The sequence below is a fragment of the Pseudoliparis swirei genome, chromosome 8 (assembly GCF_029220125.1).
Source record: "Pseudoliparis swirei isolate HS2019 ecotype Mariana Trench chromosome 8, NWPU_hadal_v1, whole genome shotgun sequence".
In the NCBI taxonomy this organism is placed as follows: Eukaryota; Metazoa; Chordata; class Actinopteri; order Perciformes; family Liparidae; genus Pseudoliparis; species Pseudoliparis swirei.
The window spans coordinates 8,906,576-8,931,835 of record NC_079395.1 but is presented as its reverse complement, the minus strand read 5'-3'; the positions used below and the strand labels follow the sequence as shown (position 1 = coordinate 8,931,835).

Below are 25,260 nucleotides of genomic sequence, written 5' to 3'. Positions count from 1 at the left end.
CCACGTGGTTACATGTAGTCTCGCGATAACGACCATTTTTGTATTCCCTTTTTTGGGTTACGTTGTGACAAACATTTTACAGTTTTGGTTTGGCCTAATTTACGGGTGAAAAAGAAAGATGTCTGACCCCTGTTATGAAATAACATTTTTATTGTACAGCACGCATTTCAAAACATGTGCACAGCCCAGTCTTTGGTTTCTTTTTTTAAATGTCTCATTCTTTTGGTCGGTAGCTATTCATTCACTTAATTTAAGCTTTAAAAAAAAGTAGGCCTACTGACTTATTAAAGATTGGATCACATGATAATTACATTTCTTCAGCTATTTTCCCAGGTTTTCCAGGATTATGTTTTCCCTTAGTTACCATTCATAAGAGTTCACAGTTTTCTATGTGTTCCAAAACAAAGCTACCTCTTTGCTAAATCTCAAGGCTCCATTGAGGAAACCAGATTTTCAAATTTTCTAGTTAAAGTGTAGTTAATCAGAGCACATGGTAGAGCTCTGACGAAGCTGGCTCCCATTCCATTATAATATCCTTTAATTCCACGTTGTTCATATATCCCTATCAGTCCTTGCAATACACCTGAAGCTGGACGTGAATCTGAGCTCAAAGCTGCAAAACAAGACAAATGATGATAAGTTAAACATCACAAGTTGTTTTAAATAATCTCAAAATGTGTGACAGAAATTGCAGGTGTTTACCTTGTGCTTGCTGCTGAGTCCGGATCACTGCCAGAGGGTAACTGGTCATTTGTGCTGAGGCAAAAGCCACAAAACTGAAGAAAAACAGTTTGGAGTCACTGTTGTAAGCTGGATCACTCTTGGCCCAGTTCATGATTGACTGCAACAAGAAGAAATAGTTAAAGACATCTACAACTCTTTCAGATGAACTTAACTTAACTTTGTTAATTGTTGTTCTTTAACCTCACCTGATGAACTGCACACTCCACACCTGCGTAGGGGATCATGCAGAGGACGCTTGGCTTGAATCCTCTGTAAAAGGCAGACAGTGACTCGTGTCTGTAAATAGATCGAGCACATGCCACAACACCATGGTAGGTGCCAGCTTGCTGCAAGTTCAACCTCACCTTCAGCACCTGCAGAGGATTTAAAAAGAGGAATAAACCTTTATTAATACACTTAATACCAGCTGGTTCATCAAATGAACGCTAATGCATATATCATGTTACAAAAGGCCTTTTATGTGTCAAATATGAGAGCAGCTCATTACAGACCAGAGACACAACTAATAGGTTACAACTAATATGCAAGCAACTATGGTCATTATAACCAACACATAAAATAGGTGAACACTGTTACTGTAAAACAGCAACGATTTACTCAAAGAAGCTTTTACTCAAATCGTCAATGTTTAACACATACATCTACTCAGTGTCTTGTAGGAACCATAGCTTTTGTTGTGTTGATTGAGCCTCACTGAAACAGCAGGTGGGGCGTCGCCTTTTACCGGAACTGAAGTGTCTCTTGGCCTCAGTATTGCATTTTGTAATATGTGCCATTTCGTCAGACCTGGTGTAAAAATCTGGGGCTTTGTTGATTTAGAGCAAGGTAAGGGAAACTATTGTATGGCTTTTAGAAGGATCGGATTTCACAACGAAACACAGTTTCTCATCATGGGAGTTTGTGAAAGGAAAAACGAGAATGTAAATCTCAGATCCAACCTCTTTCACATCTTGAATTAGGATTTAAGAATTGTTTATCTTTTTGAGCACATTATTGCTAACCAGGTTTTTGGAAGAAGTATTCAGATCTTTTACTTCAGGAATAGTAGTAGTAATACTGTATACACTACTCTAACAAGTAAAAGTCCTTTGTAAAAGTAAAACACTATTATCATTAATATATACTTAAAGTACCAAGAGTAAAAATGTAAAGAACAGCAGAATTGTTCTTTTCAGAAATAAATATATGATAATAGTGTATCAGAATTATAAAGTAAATAAATAAATGTAGTGGAGTGAAAAGTAAAATATTTGTAGTAAAGATGAAGTATAAAGTAGCATACAATGTAAATACTAAAGAATACGTAGCTACATATGTTCTTGAGTAGATGTACTTCAACCACTGGTTGCCCAGCATACTGAACGGTTGTATTAATGTACCTGATGCCTGCCTTTTTTTTTATTTTTATGTTTTATGAACATAATTATTGCCACAAGAATTCCCATTTGTTTTTAAACCAAGGCATCATGATTAACCTTTAAAAAAGTTCACATTCTTTAAAGAGGAAAAAATAGGACCAGGACAGACTCAGTATGATCTAATACCTCTAAACTAAGACTAGAAGGCAGATGATCAAGTACCTCTAAACTAAGGGTAGAAGGCAGCTGATCTATTTAGTACCTCTAAAGGGTAGAAGGCAGCGTGAGCGGCAGCGCCGGAGACGCAACCCAAGCCGAAACGCTGCTGCACCGAGAGAGTCTCCTGTGTGCTGCTCTGGGTGGATGCCTTCATCTGGAGGGGGCAGAGAAGCTCTGAGTGAGCTTGTCAATCAGAAACAGGATACTGGTGCATATATAATTCACAATGGAGACAGGAGAGTTTGCCTACGACTGTATGCCTCACCTGGGCGTAGATGAGACACTGCAGCGTCGACTGTGGCGTTCCTTTCAGCACGTTGACGGTGTTGCCTTGCCACATCGACCGCACACCACCTGCCCTCATCTCTTGGAAGCCCTGGGAGAAAGCTTTGGATCCACGAACCTACAGGACACACAGGAAATCATACAAATCACTTTCATTGGCAGGTGAAATAAATGTGCAGCAATGTGACGTTTCCTTAAGAAACTATTTACTGGTAAAGAAGCTAAAACATTCAGGGTGTCACATTTTTATCAAAAAGTTGAAAACAAGTCAAACACATATAGACAGCAATAATTATGTGATACGTCTTTATCACAAGATGTTATTCAGATTGAGCCCTTTCTCCACACTTGCATCAAATATGTTCACTTTAAGCGGCTGCAAAACAAAGCACTTATCATATTCCCTTTCTTTTAGAAGTAAAATTCTCCAAATACACAAGATGACTTTATGTGAGTTTAACAAATCATTGACCAATAGTGTTAACATCTAATGATCCACCCATGCATGTCACTCACAGAGTATAGCGCGTGAAAGTGTGGCTGACCTGGAGTTGGGTCTTGAGGCGGTCAATGGGTGCCGTCACGGTTCGAGATACAGCATCTGCCAAACCCGCTGCGAGAACAAACGTCCTCCATGCACCAAAACCTGAGGCCTCTTCGGGGAACTCGATGGGCATCGCACGACTCTCACCCACATCGAAAACCTACAGTTACATTCACCATCCTTTACACATCATGTCATTACTCATGTTGAAATGGATGTGTCACACCAACATCAGAAAGTAACAGGATCGTGATGCCGCCAGAAGAGCCTACCAGGCTGTGTTTCCATGACGACACCAGCTCCCCGATGTTGTCCACAGGGTTGAGGATGACATAGTGCAGGAACTCCCCCCAGTCCACCGTCATCGAACTGTCCTTATCCATCCTGGTGGGAAGACAATTGGTTTGTTTTCATCACATACTGCAATGAAAGAAGCTGCGTGGCAACATGCGGGTATAACTTTACAAAAATGATTTAAAGGTTGTTGGATTCGTCTTTTTCGAACAGTGATGAGTAACTGATCTGTGACAGTTATGAGAGTAATCAGCCATTATAATACAGTAATACACATGTCTGCCAGGTAGCAAGTCCAAGCTGAAGGGCACCATCCATTTATGATGTTGTAACTGCAGGCTTGATAGATTATCAGGGAGCATAATTAGATAAATAATCAACCATAAAGACATCTGTGATAACAACATATCATCCCAAGCACACACCTGTTTAGAAAGCACCACTGTGTTTTGAGCACAATACTACAACTGTTAAAGTTTTGAACGTTACACAAATTAATGTCTCTTTAAATACAACAACGAATCCATGAGGTAGTGGGCAAAAAAATCTTACATTTGAATAATTTGTTTTGCATTCGGCTTTGATATGACCACTCCTAACTCCTTAAACAAACATATGATGTCCTCCTGGTCAATCTCCCCTGATCAGAGAAGAAACGCACACAATTACAAACAGGTACTGGTACTGCTTATCATATTTCTGTGAAGTGGCATTGTCAACTCAATTACATGAGTGTAACGCGTCACAGCCTGCAGGACTGTGCAGTGTGTGTGTTGTCTACTGTGTACCATAAACAAGCTGGATGCATGCCTGTCTCCTGTCTGACCTTGACATTACAGTGTTTTTGTCACAGTTATAGTATTATAATGAATATGTTCATGTAAGACTATACTCATCTACATAAGTAGCTACCAAAAGAACATCGAAATACAGAGAAGGAACAGGGCCGTAACTTTTGCTAAATCCTTACACAGTGTTTATGTATTCCACAAGGCTATTGGACTTTTTTGCATTTTCTTGTGCTTCCTTGATAAATAAAACGCTGTTCAAGTCTGTGACCACTCACCACACTTGTTCTTGTCAAGGTCATGAAAGTGAATTTTCCATTTCCTCTCCCTGTCCATCATGTAGCTGAGGAACTCTTTATAATCCAACAGGCCATCTTTGTCTTTGTCATAAGAATCGACTATATTCTAGGAGAAGAAATATGCAGGTTTGTGTTGATTAGTGCTTGAATGAATGAATGAATGACATTAGAGCACACCGCAGACCACCAACACATAAGATTGTTACCTGGACCTTTCCATCCGCTGACAGGATTCCATGCTTCCTCATTTCGTCTTTGAGCTCCGACACTGATATGAATCCATCCTCGTTTTTATCCAGTTTAGCAAATAAACCTCGAAACTGATCCATGGTGAGTTTTGAAACAAATTAAACACAGAACAAAATCAAGATGTCAAAAAAAATGCAGCGTGCTCAGGTTGGAATTAAATGCTCTGATGATTTTCAGAGAGTATTGACCTGCAGCTTCGTTATACGCTGACTCATTGGCGGGTTTCAGTGCCAGTGCTGCATGGGCGCTTTCATCATTAGCTCAAGAGAAGACATCACTTCCTCTGCGGTGCAGCAGGTGGCGCTGTGGCTGCAGGAGCGCCCACCACATCATCATCAACTTCAATCATCACTGTTCCCCCTGCGGCGTATGTAGGCCGGCACACAGAGACAGACATGGGAAAATAAAAGAAAAGGCAGTCATTTCGAAATTGAGCAAAAATAAATAGCGAAAATTTATGTTCAGAGAATTTTAATTTTTTTAAAAGCGAAAATAAATTAAAACAGAACAGAATACTTTTGGAATAATGTAATATGAAAATTAAGGAAGTTGTTAAATAAATCAATATAAAAATATTAATCTTTGTCAATTTCTGTGCATATATTTATTTAACCAGAAAACCTGCACGTTTATTTAAATTTCTCTGCCATTCAGTTATTAATGTTATATAATGGAAGCTTCAGCCCTCCATAGGGTTGAGGCAGGTAGATAGCATAGGAATAATCCGGACATAAAATTGATCGCGTGTGTGTGTGTTTGCTTTATTATGGTGATGTGTTGTATATGTGGAATAAAATGAAAACGCCCCCTGGTGGTTCAAACTGTTACTTTTTTTCCAGGTAGGAATTATTGTGCAGAATCGACCAGTGCCCCCCCCCCCCCCCACCACCACCCAAGGACCCGTAGCTCAGTAAGCAGGTTCATCTGGCCATGAACCATATTGTGGAGAGCATTGTGATACATATCACGTGACCTTGTCTCGAGGCACATTGGTTCCACTGACAGCTCCTCATGACAGCGGACACCGGCTCTCCGCTCACCGGAACCAGAATTATTCCTGGCGCCCAGCTTGACGTCGGCGCTGTGAATGCAGGGGAGGTGGGAGCTGAATCTATTTAAAGAGGGTCATCCAGTCACGGATAAATAACAGAAGGTCCACGTCGTTGAGTAACAAGCCTCTAAATGGTTTTCATCCTGCACTGTGTCTCTGTCTGCGGCTTCGTGTTGTGCTTGAGTCCAGACTGAGCCGGCATCACTCCTGTGACAGCCACCCGTCGACCAGCAGTCCGGTCTCCCAGCTCTTCTCATTGATCTATTTATTTTATTCTATTCTTTAACATCGTAGGAGATAGGTGGAAAATGGGCAAAGACTATTATAAGACGTTGGGTATCTCTAAAGGAGCCACAGACGAGGATATTAAGAAAGCTTACAGAAAGCAAGCGTTGAAATGGCACCCCGACAAAAACAAGTCTGCAGCCGCTGAGGATAAATTTAAGGAAATTGCCGAGGCATATGAAGTCCTCAGTGATTCGAAGAAAAGAGAAGTTTATGATCAGTATGGAGAAGAAGGTAATTCTTTTTTTCTTGCATTCAATTACATTGCATAACCTTGAGTGACGGTTTTTAATTCACCGTCAATATACCGTTATACACCTGTTATAAAGCTTTGGATGGTTGATGTAAAACACTGCTGGCTTTAATTCAAATCCAACATTGGGACCATCCGTTTTTGGAACAGCACATCAGAACAGCTGTTCAAGATCATAGGCCTACAGTTCTGTGTATTTTATTATGAGGATTAGCTATTGCACTGCAGCTATAAGCCTCTGTTTTAAGAGAAATAAAGGCCTGTCATCGTTTCCACAACAGATTTTCTGGAACATTTTGTGTTGTAATATATAAAAATACAAATGTGTAATTACATCAACATCTGTATTGAGTATGTGGTACCTACAATGTAGTATCTGAACAGATGATTATGGATGAAAAGAATGGTTGAGGTGAGAAAGGAAAACATTATCTCTACATTCATCTATAAATTAAAACCTAAAGGGAGTATACTAGGCTAACCTTATGTTTTACCATTTAATGTACCAAATGTGCTGAGCATTTTCAGAAAGGACCAGTATGAGTGAAACAATATGTAAAGCATGCACATGTTTGCAAATAGACCTATAAATATGTACAAGTATCCTTTAAAGGCTCCCTCAAGCCCTGCAACACACATATGTGTGCTTTTATTGGGTTTCTTGAACATTGCTAACCCATCATTAGATTATCTGATGTAATACCTCCAATAATGGACAATCTTGAATGGGCCGATCCGGTATCTATGTTTTTATTTGTTACATTAAGTCTTGAAGGCAATGTTGAAGTAGTTGTTGGATCATAACTCGGTAAACCCAAAGCCAAGATGTTTTATTGGTATCGGAACTGAACATTTTGGATCGGTAAGTATTTAGTGGAATAGTCACCTGATTCAGGTTTGATATCTCAACTCAGGCTATTGATCAATATACTAGTTTAAAACCAGAGCTTTCTCGTTTGTCACACTTTGTGGAACTCATCAAGATAATTTTTGGCAAAACGATGGGATGATACTAACAACTGACACACTGAGCTGTCTCTAGTGACAATGATGAATAAACTGTACGCTGGCAACTGACCACTATTGTTTTTTAAACCATGAATTTGCTGTTTATTTTTGGTTAAATTGGTTTATCGTTTTGCAGAAAACAGCAAAAAAATTCCATCACAATCTCCGAGAGGAAGGCGACGTCTTTGTTTTGTTTCACCGAAGCTCAAATATCCAAACATGTTCGCCAACGTTAAGACAAGAAAAAGCAGCAGACTCTCACGTTTGAGTCACCGTTTGATATTTGTATCCATCAGGTCTCAAGGGAGGAAGCGTTCCCACTGGTGACGGGCCAGGCAACAACTTCACCTACACCTTCCACGGGGACCCTCACGCCACCTTCGCCACTTTCTTCGGGGCTTCGAACCCTTTCGAGATGTTCTTCGGGCGTAAAGCCAACGGCCGAGACGACGACGACATGGAGGTGGACGGAAACGACCCCTTCGGCTCCTTCACCAACTTCAACATGAACGGATTCCCTCGGGACGGGCACGTCGGCCCCGGAGGGCCGCAGCGCCGGAAGCAGGACCCGGCCATCATCCACGAACTGAGGGTCTCCCTGGAGGAGGTCTTCCACGGCTGCACCAAGAGGTTGAAGATCTCTCGTAAAAGGCTAAATCCTGATGCCAGGACCATGCGCAATGAGGATAAGATACTCACTATCGAGATCAAGCGGGGCTGGAAAGAAGGAACCAAGATCACATTCCCGCGGGAGGGAGACGAGTCTCCCAATACCATTCCTGCGGACATTGTATTCGTCATCAAGGACAAGCCACACCCTCAGTTTAGGCGGGAGGGCTCGAACATTGTGTATCCTGTACGCGTGAGCCTACGACAGGTGAGTTGTTTTGCACACACTTATGGCTGATTGCTGTAGTATTAATATAGTTTTGATAGGTGGATTAGCCACACACACAAACACACACAGGGGAGATTCAGAAAAGGCTCATATTTACTTTAGAGTGCTGCTTTAAATCTTTGATGCTCAAAAGGAAAAGAAAAAAAGCCTTGTCACAATCAAAAAGCTGTGGGAGTCGGCCTCAAAAGTTGGTTTCCCTGGAAAGTACAAGTGTACTGAATGAGCATAGGACTGAAACACACACACACACACACACACATATACACACATTGGCTGTGCACTTATGCAATCTTGAGCAACATTGAGAAATAAGAGCTGTATCACAAGGAGGCGGCGACTGCCCACACTGTGAGGTGTACTTATCCTCCTACTCTCTTTAACACTCTGAGATCTGTCTCACTGCCACATCTCGAACTGTCACCGATCTATACGGACAGTAAGTGGTTCCTAAAACATGCGTGGGACTGTAATCAAATAGAATAGTTGTATATCAGCATGAAAGTTCCATTCTTGACAGTAGTTTTATAAAAAAGTAGAAAAAACTAGTATCCAAGGATAACTTATAGCATTTTCTAGAACTGTGGAAAAAGCATTTCACAGTCTGAAAGACAGGAGAAAAAAGTGGGTTGTTTAAGTATAACTCCAAAGACGATCTTTGAATAGAGCGATGACAGCTACCTGTTATCATGTGATGGGAATTGAGCACACTTCATCCCCTAATGAAGGCTGTTGCGGTGGTCGATGGCAGTGGGAAGCTTGAGTACAGCTATTAAATGGAACTTAAAATAAGACTCATTAGTGAAAATAGTTGTATAATTTGCTCAGTGTTCAAATATCTAGGGGCCTGGTAGGCCTACAAATAAAAATATCGCAAACACTGTGGTGGATTTGGGTAATTTCCAAACAGAAATGTCCTTTAATAGTCCAGAAAGGCAAATTCAGTGTTAACCATTCATATCAGCTCATCACAGATATATTGTGTCCACTTAAATATTTATAAGCAAAAAGAATATGTAAATATAAAAACATCAAAGATGTGTTTGAGGCCATTTAGAAACTGACATTAGTATAAAGTTTGTCCACGGGTGAAAATCTGAGATTCTTATGAAAAATCGTTTGTTGTGTTTAGTTTAAAAAACATATATAGTGTTAAAAGATTTTTTAAATTGAGGCTGAATTATATCGTGCCGTCGTTCAACAAATGTTGTCACGTGACGGGTAATGTTAAGAAGCAATCTGTTAATGAAACTAACAAAACTACTGATGACTACGACTACTTTTATTTGACACATTGGATCATAGTCAGCAGCTTTGATTATCAGGATGATGATAGGATGAGGGATATTGTGCACATGTGTTGTAGTTTCTAATATATTGAGACCAGAACATATCCTCCTAATATTATGTGAATTTCAACAATGCTCCTCAGCACTAGTTTCATCTCAGCCTAATTAACACACATGTGTTATTTTCTACAGTAGAGTGTGTGTGGGTTGCCGTTCTCCTGACTCACTCTTCCATGTTCCCGTCTTTCTCAGTCGTTGTGTGGATGCTCGGTTACCGTGTCAACGATAGACGGGCAGACGTGCAACATGAAGATCACGGATGTCATCAAGCCTGGCATGAGAAAGACTGTCGCAGGACAGGGTCTCCCCTTACCCAAAAACCCAGAGCAGAGAGGGGACCTGGTGGTGGAGTTTGACGTTAACTTTCCTGAGGTGTTGCCCGGCAACGCCAAGGAAGTCCTGAAACGGCATTTACCTGCTTAGGACGAAGGACACGGACTGAGCGAGGACGAAGGACACGGATTGAACGAGGACGAAGGACACGGACTGAACTAGGGGAGTTAATCGCATGATAGCGCCCGCCCTCGTTACCAAACACGCTCACACCAACATACACACACAAGGACGGATCTGACACTTCACAGATGGACCCCTAGGACGAATGTGCACTTTCTATTTTTGAGCTATGTGGTGTTTTTATAGAAACACTGTGCATGCTGCCAAGGTGATAGACGTGCAAGACTGTTTGGAGGCTGTCTTAAGATGTTTGCACAGTTTGTTCAAGAGGAAAGTGGTTGAATTAACTGAATCGTTATTTTAGAAACGTACATGTAAAGATACTGAACTTGAATTTTAAAATAAATATTTCCACATGAAGTGATCTCGAGCTGTTTCAGTTATGGGGAGGCATGTGCTGAATCCTTCTCCATTGAATATACAGTGCATTAACAATAATGCCAGCCTCTGCCTATTTATAGTCAGTGAACATTCTGCATAAAGCAATAGTGCACAAAGAGAGCACCAGGAAATGGTTCCTCAGCTTGATATATTAGGAGTCAAATGTGAATATTTTCTTGTTGTAAAACTTATTCAGTAATTTCTCTGATGTTGGTTGGATGTAATGCTTACGAATGGAAAAACTATGAGTGTGTATATATAGCTGGCTGGTCTCAGCTGCTGGCTGTCAGCTGCCAACACAGAGGCCTTCCCAGTGTACATGTTCCCACCAGGGGACGCCACATCACTCGTCATGGCGGCTCCTAGCTCAGGGGCCACAAAGGGCCACTTAGCTGCTGACATCTGTGGTTCGTGAGTTTGAAACTCAAAGCCAAATACAAGCTGCTATTGCATAACTGTGAGATTACATACATCTGTGCATTTAATATCCCTAATATGTATCAGATTTGTTTGCATATATCTGTAACTTGTTTAAAAAAAATTCAGATTATCTTGGAGACTTCTGGGTGTTCACATTATTCCTTTTTTGCGAGCAAAGATTTGTCCTAAATGGCAATACTGTCCCTATAATAACTTGAAAATGTGTGTGTGGAAGACATGTGCAAAGGCTGAGTCACGATTATCCAGGGAGGGTAGAGGGTAAACACACCTGCTCCATCTCAATGTGAGCCAGATGTGAAGCTGTGTGGGATGAAATGGTGTTATCTAGAATGAAAGGATGGTGTGTTTAAAGGGAAGAAGAAACATGTTCATCATTGAATATCTGAAAGGACTGATTATCATTTTACACACCTTTCTTTTTTCAAGAATTCATTCCCATAGTTATTATGCTGAGCTATAGCATTATTTCCTGTTCAGGGGGAAGTTGGGAAAACTGAACATTTAAGAACTGAAGTATTACGAACTACTCCTTGTTCTTGAAAATCACATGACAGTTAAATCTGTAGTACTGTATCAGTGAACAATGTTTCATAAAACTTTTATAGATACAAAGGGAGCCTGATAACGTCTACAAATTGACTCACTTGGAAAATGCATCGTCACAAAGCTGAAAACAGGGTGGTTTTTCTGAGCTCGTGAAAAGTTGACATTTTAGAGATAAATCGTTCTCACAGGCCAGCGACGCTACAAACATATGATGATTATATAGAATATTGTGCTGTAGAATAAACTATTCCAACAGTAAATAAAGGAGCACAAGCATAAACATCTACATTTTCTTTTGATACTTTAAGTACATAGACTGTTAAAAAAAAGCTGCAATATCACAGTGTAAAAATATTGTTACAAGTCCTGCTTAACTAAGTAAAAGTAATATATATATATATATATATATATATTACTGATTATGTGTGATGTTTAATGTGTATATTACTTTAATGGTAAAGGTGGAGCTAATTGTAATTATGTTATATACTGCTTGGTAGCCGAACCAATAAAAAATTATAATAATTAATTCATTATATGTTGTATAATAATCTGAATCTGCAAAGTAACTAAAGCTGTAAATAAATGAAGTACTAAGCATAAAATGTAACTCCTCAAATAAAATGCACACACCTCAACATTGTACTTCAGTACAGTGCGTTAATAAATGTAGCTACTTATTTTCAGGCCACTACAATTTGCTTATTTAGAGCACGTGTTTTAAAAAAAACCTGAGTAATTGTTTTTAAGTGATGACCCCCTCTGTGAGTACAGGTGCACTGGGACCCGGGTCCGTCCCACTGCGCCTGCGCCCTGCGGAGAGGCAAACAGAGCAGCTATTGTTAGCAGCGGACTGGAGCAGCCAGCAGGTTGTGTCAGAGTTTATCCCACCACAGCCTACCTGTTGAATATTCACACCATTTAATTCGCAGGCAAGAGTCGAGCCTGCGTCGAAGAACAAATCTAAGCTGTGGGACAGGTGATGAAAAGGAAAAGTGTGTCGCGGAAGGAAGGAAGACGTTGAAGAAAGCTCGGACGAAAGAAGGAAGTAAATAAGGACGACACGACCGTTGGGTTCGGAACTCAACAGGTTGGCTACTTCAATGTTCTAACCGCGGCTCGGACTTTTCTACTTCCAACGAAACGTCGACAAACAAACGCAATCACAACAAAAATGCCGTTGGCACCATGGAGGAAGAAAAACAAACCGACGAAGGAGCATTTGGTGGAAAACGAGGAGGTCGGCGGCGGACATGCAGGTGCTACCGGGAGCTTGGCTAAATCCGCCGTGAACGGAGCAGGACTGCCGCCTCCACCTGCCAACCTGCGGCCCAAATTGGTCTTCCACACGCAACTGGCGCACGGAAGCCCCACCGGCAGAATCGAGGGATTCTCCAACGTGAAGGAGTTGTATTCGAAAATAGCAGAAGCGTTTAATATAAGTCCACCCGAGGTAAGAGCTCACCTGTCGTTACAGGAGTATAACATGAAACGTAAGCTACGCGATTCAGTGCTGCGTTCAAGTGTTCGACTCAAAGTCATGAAGTAGATACTCTTGTTTACAGTCGTATGCTCAAACACTACATTCATGTACGATGTTTAGGTACTTGTACTTTGCATATTTTAGTATATCAGAATCAGAATCAGAAACAGTTTTATTGCCAGGAATGTTTACACAAACGAGGAATTTTTTGCTACTTTATTCCTAGCTATTACATAGGAAAAGGTTGTACTTGTTACCCCACTAGATTGTATTTGATATGTGTCACAACCTTTTCAGATGAATGTAGCCTCATTATAGGATTAATACAATCCATTGTTAAACATTAACCTTATGAAAAACGATCCTCAATGCGACAAGGTGTCCCAGCATTGGCTAGTTTGGGTGTCCCTTTTCAGGTGTCGATGAATTCTCAGCAGTTCCACTAAATATACGATCTGCCCTTTAAACCACAAATGATTCCATAAAGGTAAATGTTTGAGCCCTGTTATGAGAAAATGATCAATTATTTAAAAATGTTTAGGATTATAAATCAATGCAATTTTTTTCTTTCCTACCCTTTTGAAATAAATCGCATCATGAACCAATCAGATTAAACATGTGATCACTGGACTAAACTACTAAATAACTGTAAAGTAAATCAAACTAGCTCGACCTCGACCAGTACTAGTAAAATGCTGCTTCAGTATCATCACTAATAATGACATAGGCTACAGGAGCCATTGTTTTCTTCTGCAGAATGAATACTTTTACTCTTGATCTTTTAGTACATTTAACTGATAATACCTTTACATTTGGACATAACAGATTTTATAATACCAAGTGTATCTTTTGTGGAGTATTTTTGCAGTGTGGTTGGTGAGTTCTTTTTGCTAAAGTAAATATCTTTAATAAACCACTGCAAGATGAATGCCTGTAGTAAAGGTTTGGTTTAACAGTCTTGTAAGTGGCTTTTCTGAGAGGTTGGCTCTCGTTGTGGCCATTAAAAGTAAACTTTGATTGTATTGTGTCAAAGCTCGTTGGTGTTTGTAAAAGCACGCCCTGCTAGCTGGCACACCTTCAACCCTGCAATATAAGATATATTAGTGTCTTATTTAGATGAAGTCACTAGAAACCTGATCACTGACCTAGATTTTTAGATATAGGTTTTCAATAAGCCTAAAATTCCACTGGAAAGCAAAAGCTACACGCCTACGAAGAGATCTGGAAAACAAAATCAGGTTCTGCGTCCTCCTCTAAGCTCAGTCTGCTTAAGCTCCTAGTTTCAAAGGAAAGTGTGAGTGTCATGTTGGTCTTTTGTAAGCCTGAAATATGGCAAGATAGTTCAGGGAGCAGCCTCTTATCAGCCTTGTGTGCTGCAAGAGCAGCAGACAGAAACTTCCTTCCCCCTCTTGAAGCTCAGAGATGCAGTTGCTCCATTCAAAAAGTTATATAATTAGAAGGGAATTTGGTACACAGTGAAGCACAACAAACATGACGTCACATATAGATACATATGATGTGTGTGGGGCTGCATCCATGACACTGGCCAGTCTTTCTGCTTTGATGGGAGTAAATACCCTTGATGAGACTCAAACTATTCCGTCATTCTCTCTAAATTGGACACCAGTCTATTTTTCTTTGGGTATTAGTTCCATCGTGTCTATCAATAACACATAAAACAAGTCCAGACGGATGAAGAACAGTCTTCATCCGTCTGGACTTGTTTTAGTGCAGCAACTGCCTCTGGCTTTTCCAAACAACAAGCACAGTACTAAAGCGGAGCCAAAGAGATTCTGGATTTTAGCTTATTTACAGCTGCTTTTATTGGACAACCTTATTCAATCCTGACCCTTCTATTAACGTTAAGATTGACAGTACCAGGATCAGGAAAGAATCATGTTCCCTGTGAAAATAATGCCTCAAAGCTTGCCAGGTAGGTAAAAACAGACAAATAACAACCCACATTTCAACATATCAGTCAGTCTGTCCCTTTAAGCAGTTATGTGACATTGGCATTCGTTGGATGTAGAAAGTATGTGTGATCCTGGTCTATTCAGAAATGTGGCATGGATGGTTACACAAAGACAGATGCAGACTGCCAGACAGATGGAGCGTTTGTTGTTGGACTCCACCGTGTTTACCACAGGAAGTCGCTCACGTCCGGCTCAGCGGGCATCGCCTCAAATCGAACCAGATAACTAGTCCCAGTAACAGCCAGGGGCGTCCCAGAGGATCCATGCAGGACCCGCTCTGCCCAGGGCCTCCTCCCTCCATAAACACACCAACCCGCTCTCTGCGGCCCACGGTGCCTCGACAGGAACTCTGTCTCACAGGAGAAAACGTATCAGCAGTGTCCAATGACTTTAAAACCTGATGAGTTTCAATAATATTAAATTATTTAAATTTCTCCTACCTTTTGTGATTTATTCTGGATTCATTTTCTTCAAAATGCCTGAAGGCAATTCTTGCGTAACAGTATTCAAAGCCTTTTCAGACCGTACACAACAATGCTAATTGGTTGGACTGGGCAATAGTTCAATACTATAATTGATCTCCTTTCAATGGAGTCATATTGTGATGAAATCCTATATCGAGATATCTTGACACGCAATTTATATTGTGTTAATTGATATTAACAAGCACATAATAACTCGAATTTCTAAAAAAATCAGATTTTCTCAGTTAAATCAAACTATTGTTGTAATATGATTACTATTTGTGAATGCATGTAAACAGTCAGTGAATAGCTTTTTTTCTCTTATTTCACGCTGTTATGTTTATTTTGCACAGCAAACATATGTTGTGATAGATTTTAGCATGATTTCTTGGTTGCTAAACACTTGCATGCACGTCAATTCGGTGGCATCTTAATTAAAACGTAGTGAGTTTATTTACTAATATTGGCAGTTAATAATAATGGAAAATGTATATCCTTAATTTCTTAAGACGTCTGCGGCGTAAACAAATCAACAACCTATGAGGAACGACCTTATCTGAAATTTTGCACAACACTAAAGTTATGCAGGACTAAATAGTTGCACACGGAGCAGCCACAGAGAAACCAAAGCTTCATAAACCAGTTGCTCTGTGGCTCCGAGGTTACTTGAGTGCTTGGCTAAGAACTGATATGTATTATGTAATAAACCATGGTGTTGTCTTCCTGTTGCTCATTGCACTTGACACGTTTCGTTGAAATCAAACATTGCATTCAATCATGTCTGGGTTCACTGTGAGCATCGATTGTTTCTCCTTTTTAAGCAGACACGAGTCCTTATAATACACTAAACAGTCGGTCAGTAACCTTATGTAATAATAACAATAATACATTTTGTTTGTAAAGCTTTTTTTAAAGATACGAAAAGCAACTTAACATGATAAAAATAGAAACAATAATGGGAAGCAGAATTGATAGAAAGTAGTGAAATAACATCTCAAATCTAACAGCAGATACTATAAAAGTAAAGGATATGCAGAGCGCTGCGATTGTTATCTCAGCCAGCGATACATGCGTGTAGTGTAATAGTCTTTTGATGAACAATGAGATTTGTTTTATGTGCTCCCTCGGCTCCGTTCAAAGTCTGGTTATTGGCCCTACAGCTGTAGAGTTTGAGGTGTGGCTCTCCCTGGGACTTTGATTCTCGTCCACCTGCTCACCAGAAACTCAGCCCTTTGCCTACAGTTTGAATATATGGGTTGCGGTCTTGTGGTCTTTGTTTTGCAGTCGGTTGGAACTACAACCTTAAAAATAAACACATAGTTGAATGAATGACTCTGAACTTTAGGTACAATAATTAATAGCTGGTTTCTTCTGCTTTGTTAAATGCAAAATTGTTTGTTTTTTGTGTAATATTTTACTCTAAATTATATAGGTCTTTTTTCACTATGAATTGATGTGATCAGTGCTTCAAAACCAGGATCCCATTGGCTCTAAATCTGATCTATTAATCCGATTAATGTTGGTCGAGACTTTTCATAATGAACTCTGCCTCTGAGCCACGTTTTATGAAACAAATCTCAGTTATAATTGTGAAGCCTCTCACAGCCGCAGTTGGGTAAATGATTACAGCGGCTTTAACGCTGATGAATGTGATATCCTGTTGAGAACACAGCACAATACACGCAGCGAACATCAGCGTTCTCTTAACTACTAAGAACACCTGACACAGAAATGAAAGTGGAGGAAGAAAGGCTATGGGAAGTCATTATTCCACTGTAAGCACGACGGCTTAATCTTTCTAATCCTCTTTTCTGCCTTTTTAAAAGAATGGTTGAAGAGGCTGTAATCAGACAACGGTTCAATGTCCAAGGAAACAGGTTTCCGGAGTCAACACTGTTTGAATGCAGGACATACTTCAGAGGGAGATCCTACTAAAGACTGTATTTATCTTATCTTTAATCAAACACGAGCTGGACAAGTGTTCTCTGTTGAGAATACATCTAGGTAGAGATTCAGTAGATGTTCTTTTTACTTGTACTTTATCAGCTTGAAAACATTTATCTTTTGTTCATGTGCTCTCTCCAAAGCCCCAAACTCTATGGATAAAACTGTATGGATAAGTTGCACTTTTACTTCAATTCCCTAGTCTGATAATATAGCCTGCACAAATAACAATGAACTGATGATATTTAATGTAGATGTGCCTTTCCTTAATGTGGCTACAATATGTTTATCTCCGGCTGCCCTCTCCAGCATGGTTTTGCTCCTGTGTCGCTACTTCTGTCTGTTTCTCCAAACTGAGGTTGTGCCACCCTTTACAGTGGGCAGTACACGCACTATGGAGAATAAGTACCTCATACAACCCAACACTCCCTTTTAAGTATTTCTGAAGTCGGTTTTATTGATATTGCCCAATATCAGAAATCGACAAGATTAAACAACAGATTTGTCGTTTTAACCCTTACTTCACAAAAAGAAAGAAAAAAAACTAAACAAACCGGGGAAGAAATGGAAGAAGCCTCAGGGAGAGCAGCAGAGGATGGTTCCCTGTACCCGACGGTCAGATATGCAAGAGATGCAATGCCGACAGAAAATACCAACAAAACAGATTCACAATAGACAACCCATATGACAAAATCATACATACAATGTGAACATTTGAAACATATATTTAATATTTTTATATTTAATTTAATTTGTCATTAGTATTGTGTATTGTGTATGCATATATGTTGTATATATACATATATATTTTACTTTGTATACTTCTTGTATACATCTATATCTTTCACTTGTATACATCTATATCTTTCATCCCTGTTTTTTATATTTCATTTTTTATTCTTGTGTTTAGTTTATTGGTGCTGCTACTGTTACGACAAATTTCCCTTTGGGGATTAATAAAGTATTTATCTATCTATCAGAATGACATTTAATAGTGTCCAGGTGTCACCAAACAGCGAGACCATATCGCCTGTAAAGAGGACAGGATGCACAAGAAGCAACAACATTCACTCAGATAGGAGAAGGAAACCAGAGGGGGAGTGAGGCCGAATCTTGCGGAGGATGGAGATCCAGATCTAACATTTGGAACGAGGCACTGGCACCCAGAGGAGGGGGCGAGGTCCCAGGATGGCCGATGGTCCAGCACGGACGAGCCTGAGTTAAAAGAAAAGTCAGAGAGCGAGACCCACAAAACAACAAAGGGTTATTGAGAAGCAGCGGCTCTCAGAACGTTAATATTATTCTCGTCTGCAAGGCTCCTACGCTTAAATTATATATTGAGGCTGAGACAGAGCGGCCAGCCGGATAATGAAGGAGTCAGCAACTGAGTGACCACTGGGCCTTGGCTGTGTGACGTGAGGCCGCAGCTCGTTAGCGCTGAAGCTCTAAGTGCCACTCCGCCGAGATAAGAATGGACATGACCGTGAAGGAGGGGACGTCTTGTGTCCACCTGGGAAAAGACTGAAATAAAAATATTATTAGAAGCTACGAGAGCAACACAAAGTGTTTGTGGTTGAAACTACACACTCAACTAATATTTCATCTGATCAACGGGTCACGGATCTTTTGTCAACACTGACGAGAACAATGTGTTCAGGCTCAGCTCATCAGAAAACATCCAATCCTGTTTTATTGTTGAGTCTCGATGACAAACTTAAAATATTTGCATGTTTGTATTTAATCTCTAATAAACCGATTATTCTTATTCTTATTCTATATTATTAAAATGTGAGCATGTCTTCTGACATTAATACAGATACTCTCTGTTTAAGTCTCGACTTTGTGTGATGAGTCTCCCGCCATGTGTTTTGTCCTCAAACGGCTCCATCTCGGTGGCGCTGAGCAGGTGGCGCTGCCTCTCCTTTCACTTGCCCTTCTCCACGCGGTCATCGCGGTGCCGGTCCGTGTGGCGCGGGCAGCCGGAGCTTCAGTGTCTAATGTTGCAAGTCAGTTGGTCTGAGGAGAAGCAGTCGCTCTCGCCTGCAGTGTGCGTGACGCTGTGAGCGCAGCAGGAGGAGGAGAGGAGTGTTGAGTGCCCAACGCAGTCGGCCGCCTTGGTAACCGGGTGTAGGCGTCTGCTTCTGTTCCTCCCACTCGCTCTTGGGTAAAGCCCTGGCCTGAGGAGGGGGGGCTGTAATGAAAAAGAGCCATCAATTCAGCTACAGTACACCCTCCCTTGCCTCAGACACAGCCTCCTCTTCTTCTCCATACTCCCTTTCTCTTTTTACCCTTCTCTAGCGGCCTCCCTCCATTATAATCCCGTTCTTTTATAGTCTGGTAACCCAAGGCAACGCACAAGGCCGTGTTGGCAAACGTGTGAACGGCGCCGGTTGGTACACCGAAAGTGTGTATGTGTGTGTGCGGGGGGGGGGGGGGGGGGAGCGAGACAGGCCGGAGCCTGATTGGTGCACAAAGGTCAACCTCCTGAACCAGTAGAACTCTAATCCCTTCTTGCTGTGCCACCCGGAAGTCGGACACTACATTTTGAACGGGTGTTCAAAGTTGCATATGGTCATAACTGAGGAGGGTTATTTTTAAATATAGTAAAAAAAAAAATAAATTCTGAAAAAATGCAAAAACATCCAAAATTCAAAAATGCAATTATTTTTTATTTATTGCTAATTAATTAGCTCTTTTAAAAACTCCTTTTTAAATCTTATAAAATAATATTACATAAAAAAACAACCAAAAAAAAAAACTCTAAAACAATAAAAAAAAAAAAAAAACATTTGAAATGTGTTTCCACAAAAATAACGTAAACATTCAAGATTCAAGTTTTGTGTTTTGAGTTTTACTTTTTCAGTTATTTAGATATATATAGAGATTTGATATTTATATTTGAGTTTTCTTATTTATTATCAGCAAATATAAAAATTTAAAAGGCTTTTAGTTTAATCATTTGATTTGATTTAATCCAAAAGAAGTCAGATTTTTTTTTTTTAATTGCATTACAGAAAATAAAGAACTTTATCACAATATTCTAATTTTCTGAGACAGTCCTGTATATTCTTGTTGATCTTATTAAAAGCTTCCGTCTAGGTGAGGTATTAAAAGATTCACATCCACCAGTCTCTGTTTTAAGGGCTGTTAAATCCGGCGACTCGTGTATCGAGTTCCTGGTGTTCACATGTCCATCGCTGTGTCCTGCCAAGGTGTGGCAGCCACGAGGTGTGAAGACGGATCTCAACATCTCTGGCGGAGGAAGGAAAGGTCATGTTTGCTGCATCACAGGCTCAGAACTCAAAACACAGACGCAACACACACCGATGATCCTGTGAGGTGGTCGAGGGCTGAACTGCAAAACTCGACTGTTGCAATAAAGACGGAGCTCCCTGATGAGTCCTGTGTTCAGTAAACTGAAGTAGTGCTCTGCCATCTACACTCAGTTTTATTTTTATATCTGGCTAATTGTTTAGGCTGTGAATAAGAATAGTTTCTGTTTTTGATGGTATATTAAAGATTCAGGCATTTTGGAGGGGTTTCCATCACAGTATGCCTTTGTTTTTGGGCTTTTATATAATCAAAGTATTTTTAGTTTTTTTCTCCCATCAAATATGTGTATTTTCTGAGTATGTATTTTGTAATGTACGATAACTGTGTGTCTCTTTGTGTCTGTGTGTGAACGCAGATCTTGTTCTGCACCCTCAACACCCACAAGATCGACATGGACAAGCTGCTGGGGGGCCAGATCGGCCTCGAGGATTTCATCTTCGCCCACATCAAAGGGATCAAGAAGGAGGTGGAGGTTTATAAATCTGAAGATGCCCTGGGCCTCACCATCACCGACAACGGAGCCGGATACGCGTTCATTAAGGTGAGCCTGCACGTCACCCTGAACGTCAACATTTATTTCACCTCTTAGTTCACAGTGGTGTTCACAACGTAACTTTCTGATCATATTTGATTCAAGATGCTCTTAATGACCTCATAGTGGATATCACAGCATCTACAGAACAACAGTTGATAAATGCACTTGTTTGCATAATCGCCATATTTAAAGTAACTTTACAAACTTGCTTTCATCGCTGAAATCATAATTCAGCTTGGTATTTGTGCCTCTGTTGATGCGGCCTGGCCTTATGAGCTTATTTGGTCTCTTTGTAGACGGTGTCATATATGTTTGGCCATTTAAACGACTCCATCTCTTCCCACATCTTAATCTAAACTGCTGAGGCAACTTGCAGACTCTTCAGAACATGAATATTGCAGCTTTCGGTTACATCTGTTTTACACCTCGCGCAGTAAACTTCTGTTGTTCAGAGGTTTATGGAGCAGAATGTAGGTCAGGGGGCATTTAACAGGTCTGCTGTGAGCTCAAGATAAAGAAACCCAAAGAAGGTTCCCTGTAAAATATGGAACAACGGATATATTTTAGCATGACAAATGTTTGTTTCCTTTTTTAAAGTTTTTGAAGTTTCACACGCATGTGTAGCTTTCAATGGAAGCATAAATGTAGATGTAAAAATGTTTGTTCGTCAAGTCATTTTGCATGAAAGGGCTCGTAAAGAAAACAAAACATGATTATCGGGTATAACATAACAATACAGTCGGCTCCTTCAGTATCGTCCCGGATATTTTACACGCACACACACACACATACTCTCTCTTTGTTTGGCCCTCTTGTTTTGATGTATTTGTCTGACTTGTGGCACTTCAAACCAAACCTATTGTTTTTGTGTGGCGTTCCATAAATGTATGACATAGATTGGCTGTCTTTCTAATTACACCCGTCACTGACTTCTTCTGTACGGCAGCGTATCAAAGAGGGCAGTATCGTGGACGGGGTGAAGGTGATCTCTGTGGGCGACCACATAGAGTGCATTAACGGACATAACATCGTGGGGACACGGCATTATGAGGTCGCCCGCATGCTTAAAGAGCTGCCCAAAGACCAGACCTTCACCCTCAAACTGTCCGAGCCAATGAAGGCTTTTGGTGAGTGAGAAACACGATCGCCACACAACACATTCACCTTCAGGATTCAGACACATCCAGACAGAATAGTGTGCTGCAGTTTTACTCGTCGTGTGAGCCAGAACATAAGATAGTTGTCTGCATTCTTTGCGGTGAGACAGACTGCGCTGCTTTTCAGGGCTTCGAACAGCTTGTAGAAACCGTAACTGGTCTTTTTTTTATAATGTTCACTTGAAAACGTCCGTGTATTGTTGCAGGAACAATGATGTTGTTTCTCTTCTGACTGACAGAAATGCTTGAGCCCAGGTCAAAGGGCGCCAAACCCGCCAGTGAGAACAAGATCGGTTCAGGGAAGGGGACTTTGAGACTTCGCTCCAAGGGCCCTGCGACTGTAGAGGATGAGGTAAGTTCCTTTCGGTAATCCTGCTGAGACCTGACATTGTGCAATACTGGGGGGAAAAACTTTTCCTCGCTTTAGACATCGAACTGTTGACACTTTTATGAAGATCGCTTGGATACATTTTCTCTTTTTCACTCCTGACATAAGCTCAACGGCTCTTTCTGTTGAAGATACTCAGACAAACATACTACCCACAAGGGATGGTACCCGCCTCTCCCTACATTCTCACCTAATCCACTTGGACAGATTGTCAGCGTTGTGTTCAAGACCGCCCAACCCGAGACGAGAAGTCACGTCCAGATTGTATCATGACCAAGACTTTGAGAGGTTGAGACCAAGTCAAGACCAAGACAGTGCGAGTCATTGCAGAACCGAATTATGATGCATGTGTGTGTATGTTTTAACCAATCTGACAAAGCACAGGCAGTTTAGTGATAGCCCCACCCCAATAAAATCCTGATAAGGGCAATCGAAACCAATCTTGAGTACTACAACACTGCTATTTGTCTTTTAGTCATCTATGAAATCTGGAATAATAAGTTGTTGTCAGATTTATCTCTTAAATTGCGACAAACTGAGAGGATGACACATCGTCTCCAAAATACAGTCAAACGGAATAACTGAACGATTAAAACAGTTTTTTCTCTTTCTAGCCAACAGAATTTGAGGAGAAGGCAGTGAAGAAAGTGGACGACCTCCTGGAGAGCTACATGGGCATCAGAGACACCGAACTCGGTGAGTATAAATGATTCATGAGCAAGTATCACAAGCGCGTACGTTTTTCACTCATTTGACTGTAAAGTATCTGACGATGATTCAGCATTCATGTCTAAGAGACGATATTTGCTTCTGCATGTTGTCGTACTTATGGTATTTAGGTACTTAAGGCATACTTGTAATGTTAAGTGATTAATCATTTTTGTGTCGGTGGGGGGGCTTAAAGAAAGTAGCTGATATCGTGCATCAGTTTTGAGTGGCTTAAATAATATAAATTTAGAGGAGATGATGATATCCAGGTCAAGTACTTAGGCCTCAGTTAGCTCTCTCTGTGACCTCAGTCTGTACGTCACCACATGTTTTAGTCACAGTGTTACCTGCGTAAAAACAAACCATAATTCTCTCATGCCACTCTGCTCTACGATGCAAGCCTGTGTGGAAAATGTTGGATTTAAACAATGGTTTAACGCATCATCATTTTATCATAGGACGCAGACAGTAAACATGACGGGATTAAAAAGAGTTACAGTTTTGTAAAGGGAACCAAATCACAGAGTGACATGAGTGTTGAATCACAGATGGGACTAAATCTAGGTATAAGTTTAATGAAGTTTATTTTTATTTTTTAAAGCTCTTCAGTCATTGTTCTTCTCTTTTCAGCTGCCACGATGGTCGAGGTCGGCCGTGACAAGAAGAACCCGGATGAATTCGCCATGGCGCTAGACGAAACCCTCGGAGACTTCGCCTTTCCTGATGAGTTTGTCTTTGACGTCTGGGGGGCCATCGGAGACGCCAAGCAGGGAAGATTTTAAGTTTGCTCCTGTCCCCAAACACACACACACACACACACCCTCATTCCCCAACTCCCCTCTTAATATCCTCAGCAGCAAACTGGACACGCTTCAACCAGCACAAACGGGGTAGATGAAGTGTTCTTATCAGCACTTTAGTGGAGCATTGCACTTAAAGCAACAACCTCAGTCAATGCGTCATGTGAAGATATCCATGAAATGCGAGTTCCCACACTGGACCTTTCTCTTCCATGATTTAGAGTGGGTGATTAATTCATAGTCGACAGTGGTCTATTACACTGGTTATGAAGTGGTATGTGCACACCTAAAATTGTAAAAGCAATCACTAAGTTGTAATCACACTTCTATAGCTGTGTCATTTTGAATAAACTGGTATCGCTTAGCTTTTTATAGACATTTTTGTTTTTTACATGTTAAAATGTTGCATATTTTATAGCAGCGGCATTGCGTAATTAGTGATTGTTGTGAATGTAGCAACTTTATTCTTCCTCAAACTGTTAAAAAAAAAAAAAATCCCTCCCATATTTTTAATGACCAGTGAAGAAATGTTCACATTTACTTTGTGATTTTCTTCCAACTCTTCTGTGCCCCATCACATCTCTCTTCTTTAAATGCCTTTTACTTTGACCACACAACATTCCTCATGTTTCTCACGTCTGTCTGTCTGCAGTTATGTCATCAAACGAGGCATATTTAGAGGTACATGCTTTTTTTCCCCTGTAATTTATTTTATCATGAAAAATCATATGCTGCAAGATATTTTTACACCAAGACATGGCTCTGTATGAAAGATTGTTGTTTCCTATAGAAGCCATTTTGAAGGCTGTGTCTGGAATGGGATTAATTGCAATCCAATGTCTGAAAGAAATGCACTACTTAAATCACTGTCAAACTGAATTTAAATAGTGAATTGATTAGTGTCATCTACTGGTGTTAACTGTTCGTAGCAGTTGCATATTGTTTGACAAACCTTCACTATTGTTGGATAGACAATAAAATTTGATACACTGTTATTTCAGCTGTCATGAATTCATCTGGTTCACAAACG

At 40.5% G+C, this 25,260-nt stretch overlaps 3 protein-coding genes across 3 annotated transcripts; 2 read left to right on the top strand and 1 right to left on the bottom strand.

The window, feature by feature from the left end:
- Window positions 1-196: 196 nt before the first annotated feature.
- On the bottom strand, window positions 197-4,878 carry slc25a24l (solute carrier family 25 member 24, like). The gene is made up of 10 exons (XM_056421845.1): window positions 4,738-4,878; window positions 4,511-4,637; window positions 3,997-4,084; window positions 3,423-3,534; window positions 3,152-3,310; window positions 2,587-2,724; window positions 2,365-2,475; window positions 930-1,097; window positions 703-841; window positions 197-613 (listed from the first exon to the last, which is right to left on the bottom strand). The coding sequence occupies exons 1-10, from the start codon at window positions 4,858-4,860 to the stop codon at window positions 426-428; spliced, it is 1,353 nt and encodes a 450-aa protein (XP_056277820.1). The 5' UTR covers window positions 4,861-4,878; the 3' UTR covers window positions 197-425.
- Window positions 4,879-5,903: 1,025 nt separating this feature from the next.
- Window positions 5,904-11,015, top strand: dnajb4 (DnaJ heat shock protein family (Hsp40) member B4). The gene is made up of 3 exons (XM_056421846.1): window positions 5,904-6,350; window positions 7,674-8,254; window positions 9,814-11,015. The coding sequence occupies exons 1-3, from the start codon at window positions 6,140-6,142 to the stop codon at window positions 10,042-10,044; spliced, it is 1,023 nt and encodes a 340-aa protein (XP_056277821.1). The 5' UTR covers window positions 5,904-6,139; the 3' UTR covers window positions 10,045-11,015.
- Window positions 11,016-12,301: 1,286 nt separating this feature from the next.
- Window positions 12,302-25,225, top strand: gipc2 (GIPC PDZ domain containing family, member 2). Its single transcript, XM_056420658.1, has 6 exons — window positions 12,302-12,898; window positions 20,998-21,183; window positions 22,124-22,304; window positions 22,574-22,686; window positions 23,337-23,418; window positions 24,061-25,225. Exons 1-6 carry the CDS (start codon window positions 12,620-12,622, stop codon window positions 24,210-24,212), a joined length of 993 nt encoding a protein of 330 aa, XP_056276633.1. The 5' UTR covers window positions 12,302-12,619; the 3' UTR covers window positions 24,213-25,225.
- The last annotated feature ends 35 nt before the right edge of the window (window positions 25,226-25,260 follow it).

Bases quoted from the DNA above. Each gene is read 5' to 3' on its own strand.
- slc25a24l (XM_056421845.1), bottom strand. From the start codon at position 4,860: ATGGATCAGTTTCGAGGTTTATTTGCTAAACTGGATAAAAACGAGGAT. The intron at 4,638-4,737 runs GTAACAATCTTA...TTCTTCTCCTAG, and splicing joins CAGCGGATGGAAAGGTCCAG to AATATAGTCGATTCTTATGA. The intron at 3,535-3,996 runs GTAAGATTTTTT...TCTTCCCACCAG, and splicing joins GCAAAACAAATTATTCAAAT to GATGGATAAGGACAGTTCGA.
- dnajb4 (XM_056421846.1), top strand. From the start codon at position 6,140: ATGGGCAAAGACTATTATAAGACGTTGGGTATCTCTAAAGGAGCCACA. The intron at 6,351-7,673 runs GTAATTCTTTTT...TGTATCCATCAG, and splicing joins TGATCAGTATGGAGAAGAAG to GTCTCAAGGGAGGAAGCGTT. The intron at 8,255-9,813 runs GTGAGTTGTTTT...CGTCTTTCTCAG, and splicing joins TACGCGTGAGCCTACGACAG to TCGTTGTGTGGATGCTCGGT.
- gipc2 (XM_056420658.1), top strand. From the start codon at position 12,620: ATGCCGTTGGCACCATGGAGGAAGAAAAACAAACCGACGAAGGAGCAT. The intron at 21,184-22,123 runs GTGAGCCTGCAC...TCTGTACGGCAG, and splicing joins CCGGATACGCGTTCATTAAG to CGTATCAAAGAGGGCAGTAT. The intron at 23,419-24,060 runs GTGAGTATAAAT...TTCTCTTTTCAG, and splicing joins CATCAGAGACACCGAACTCG to CTGCCACGATGGTCGAGGTC.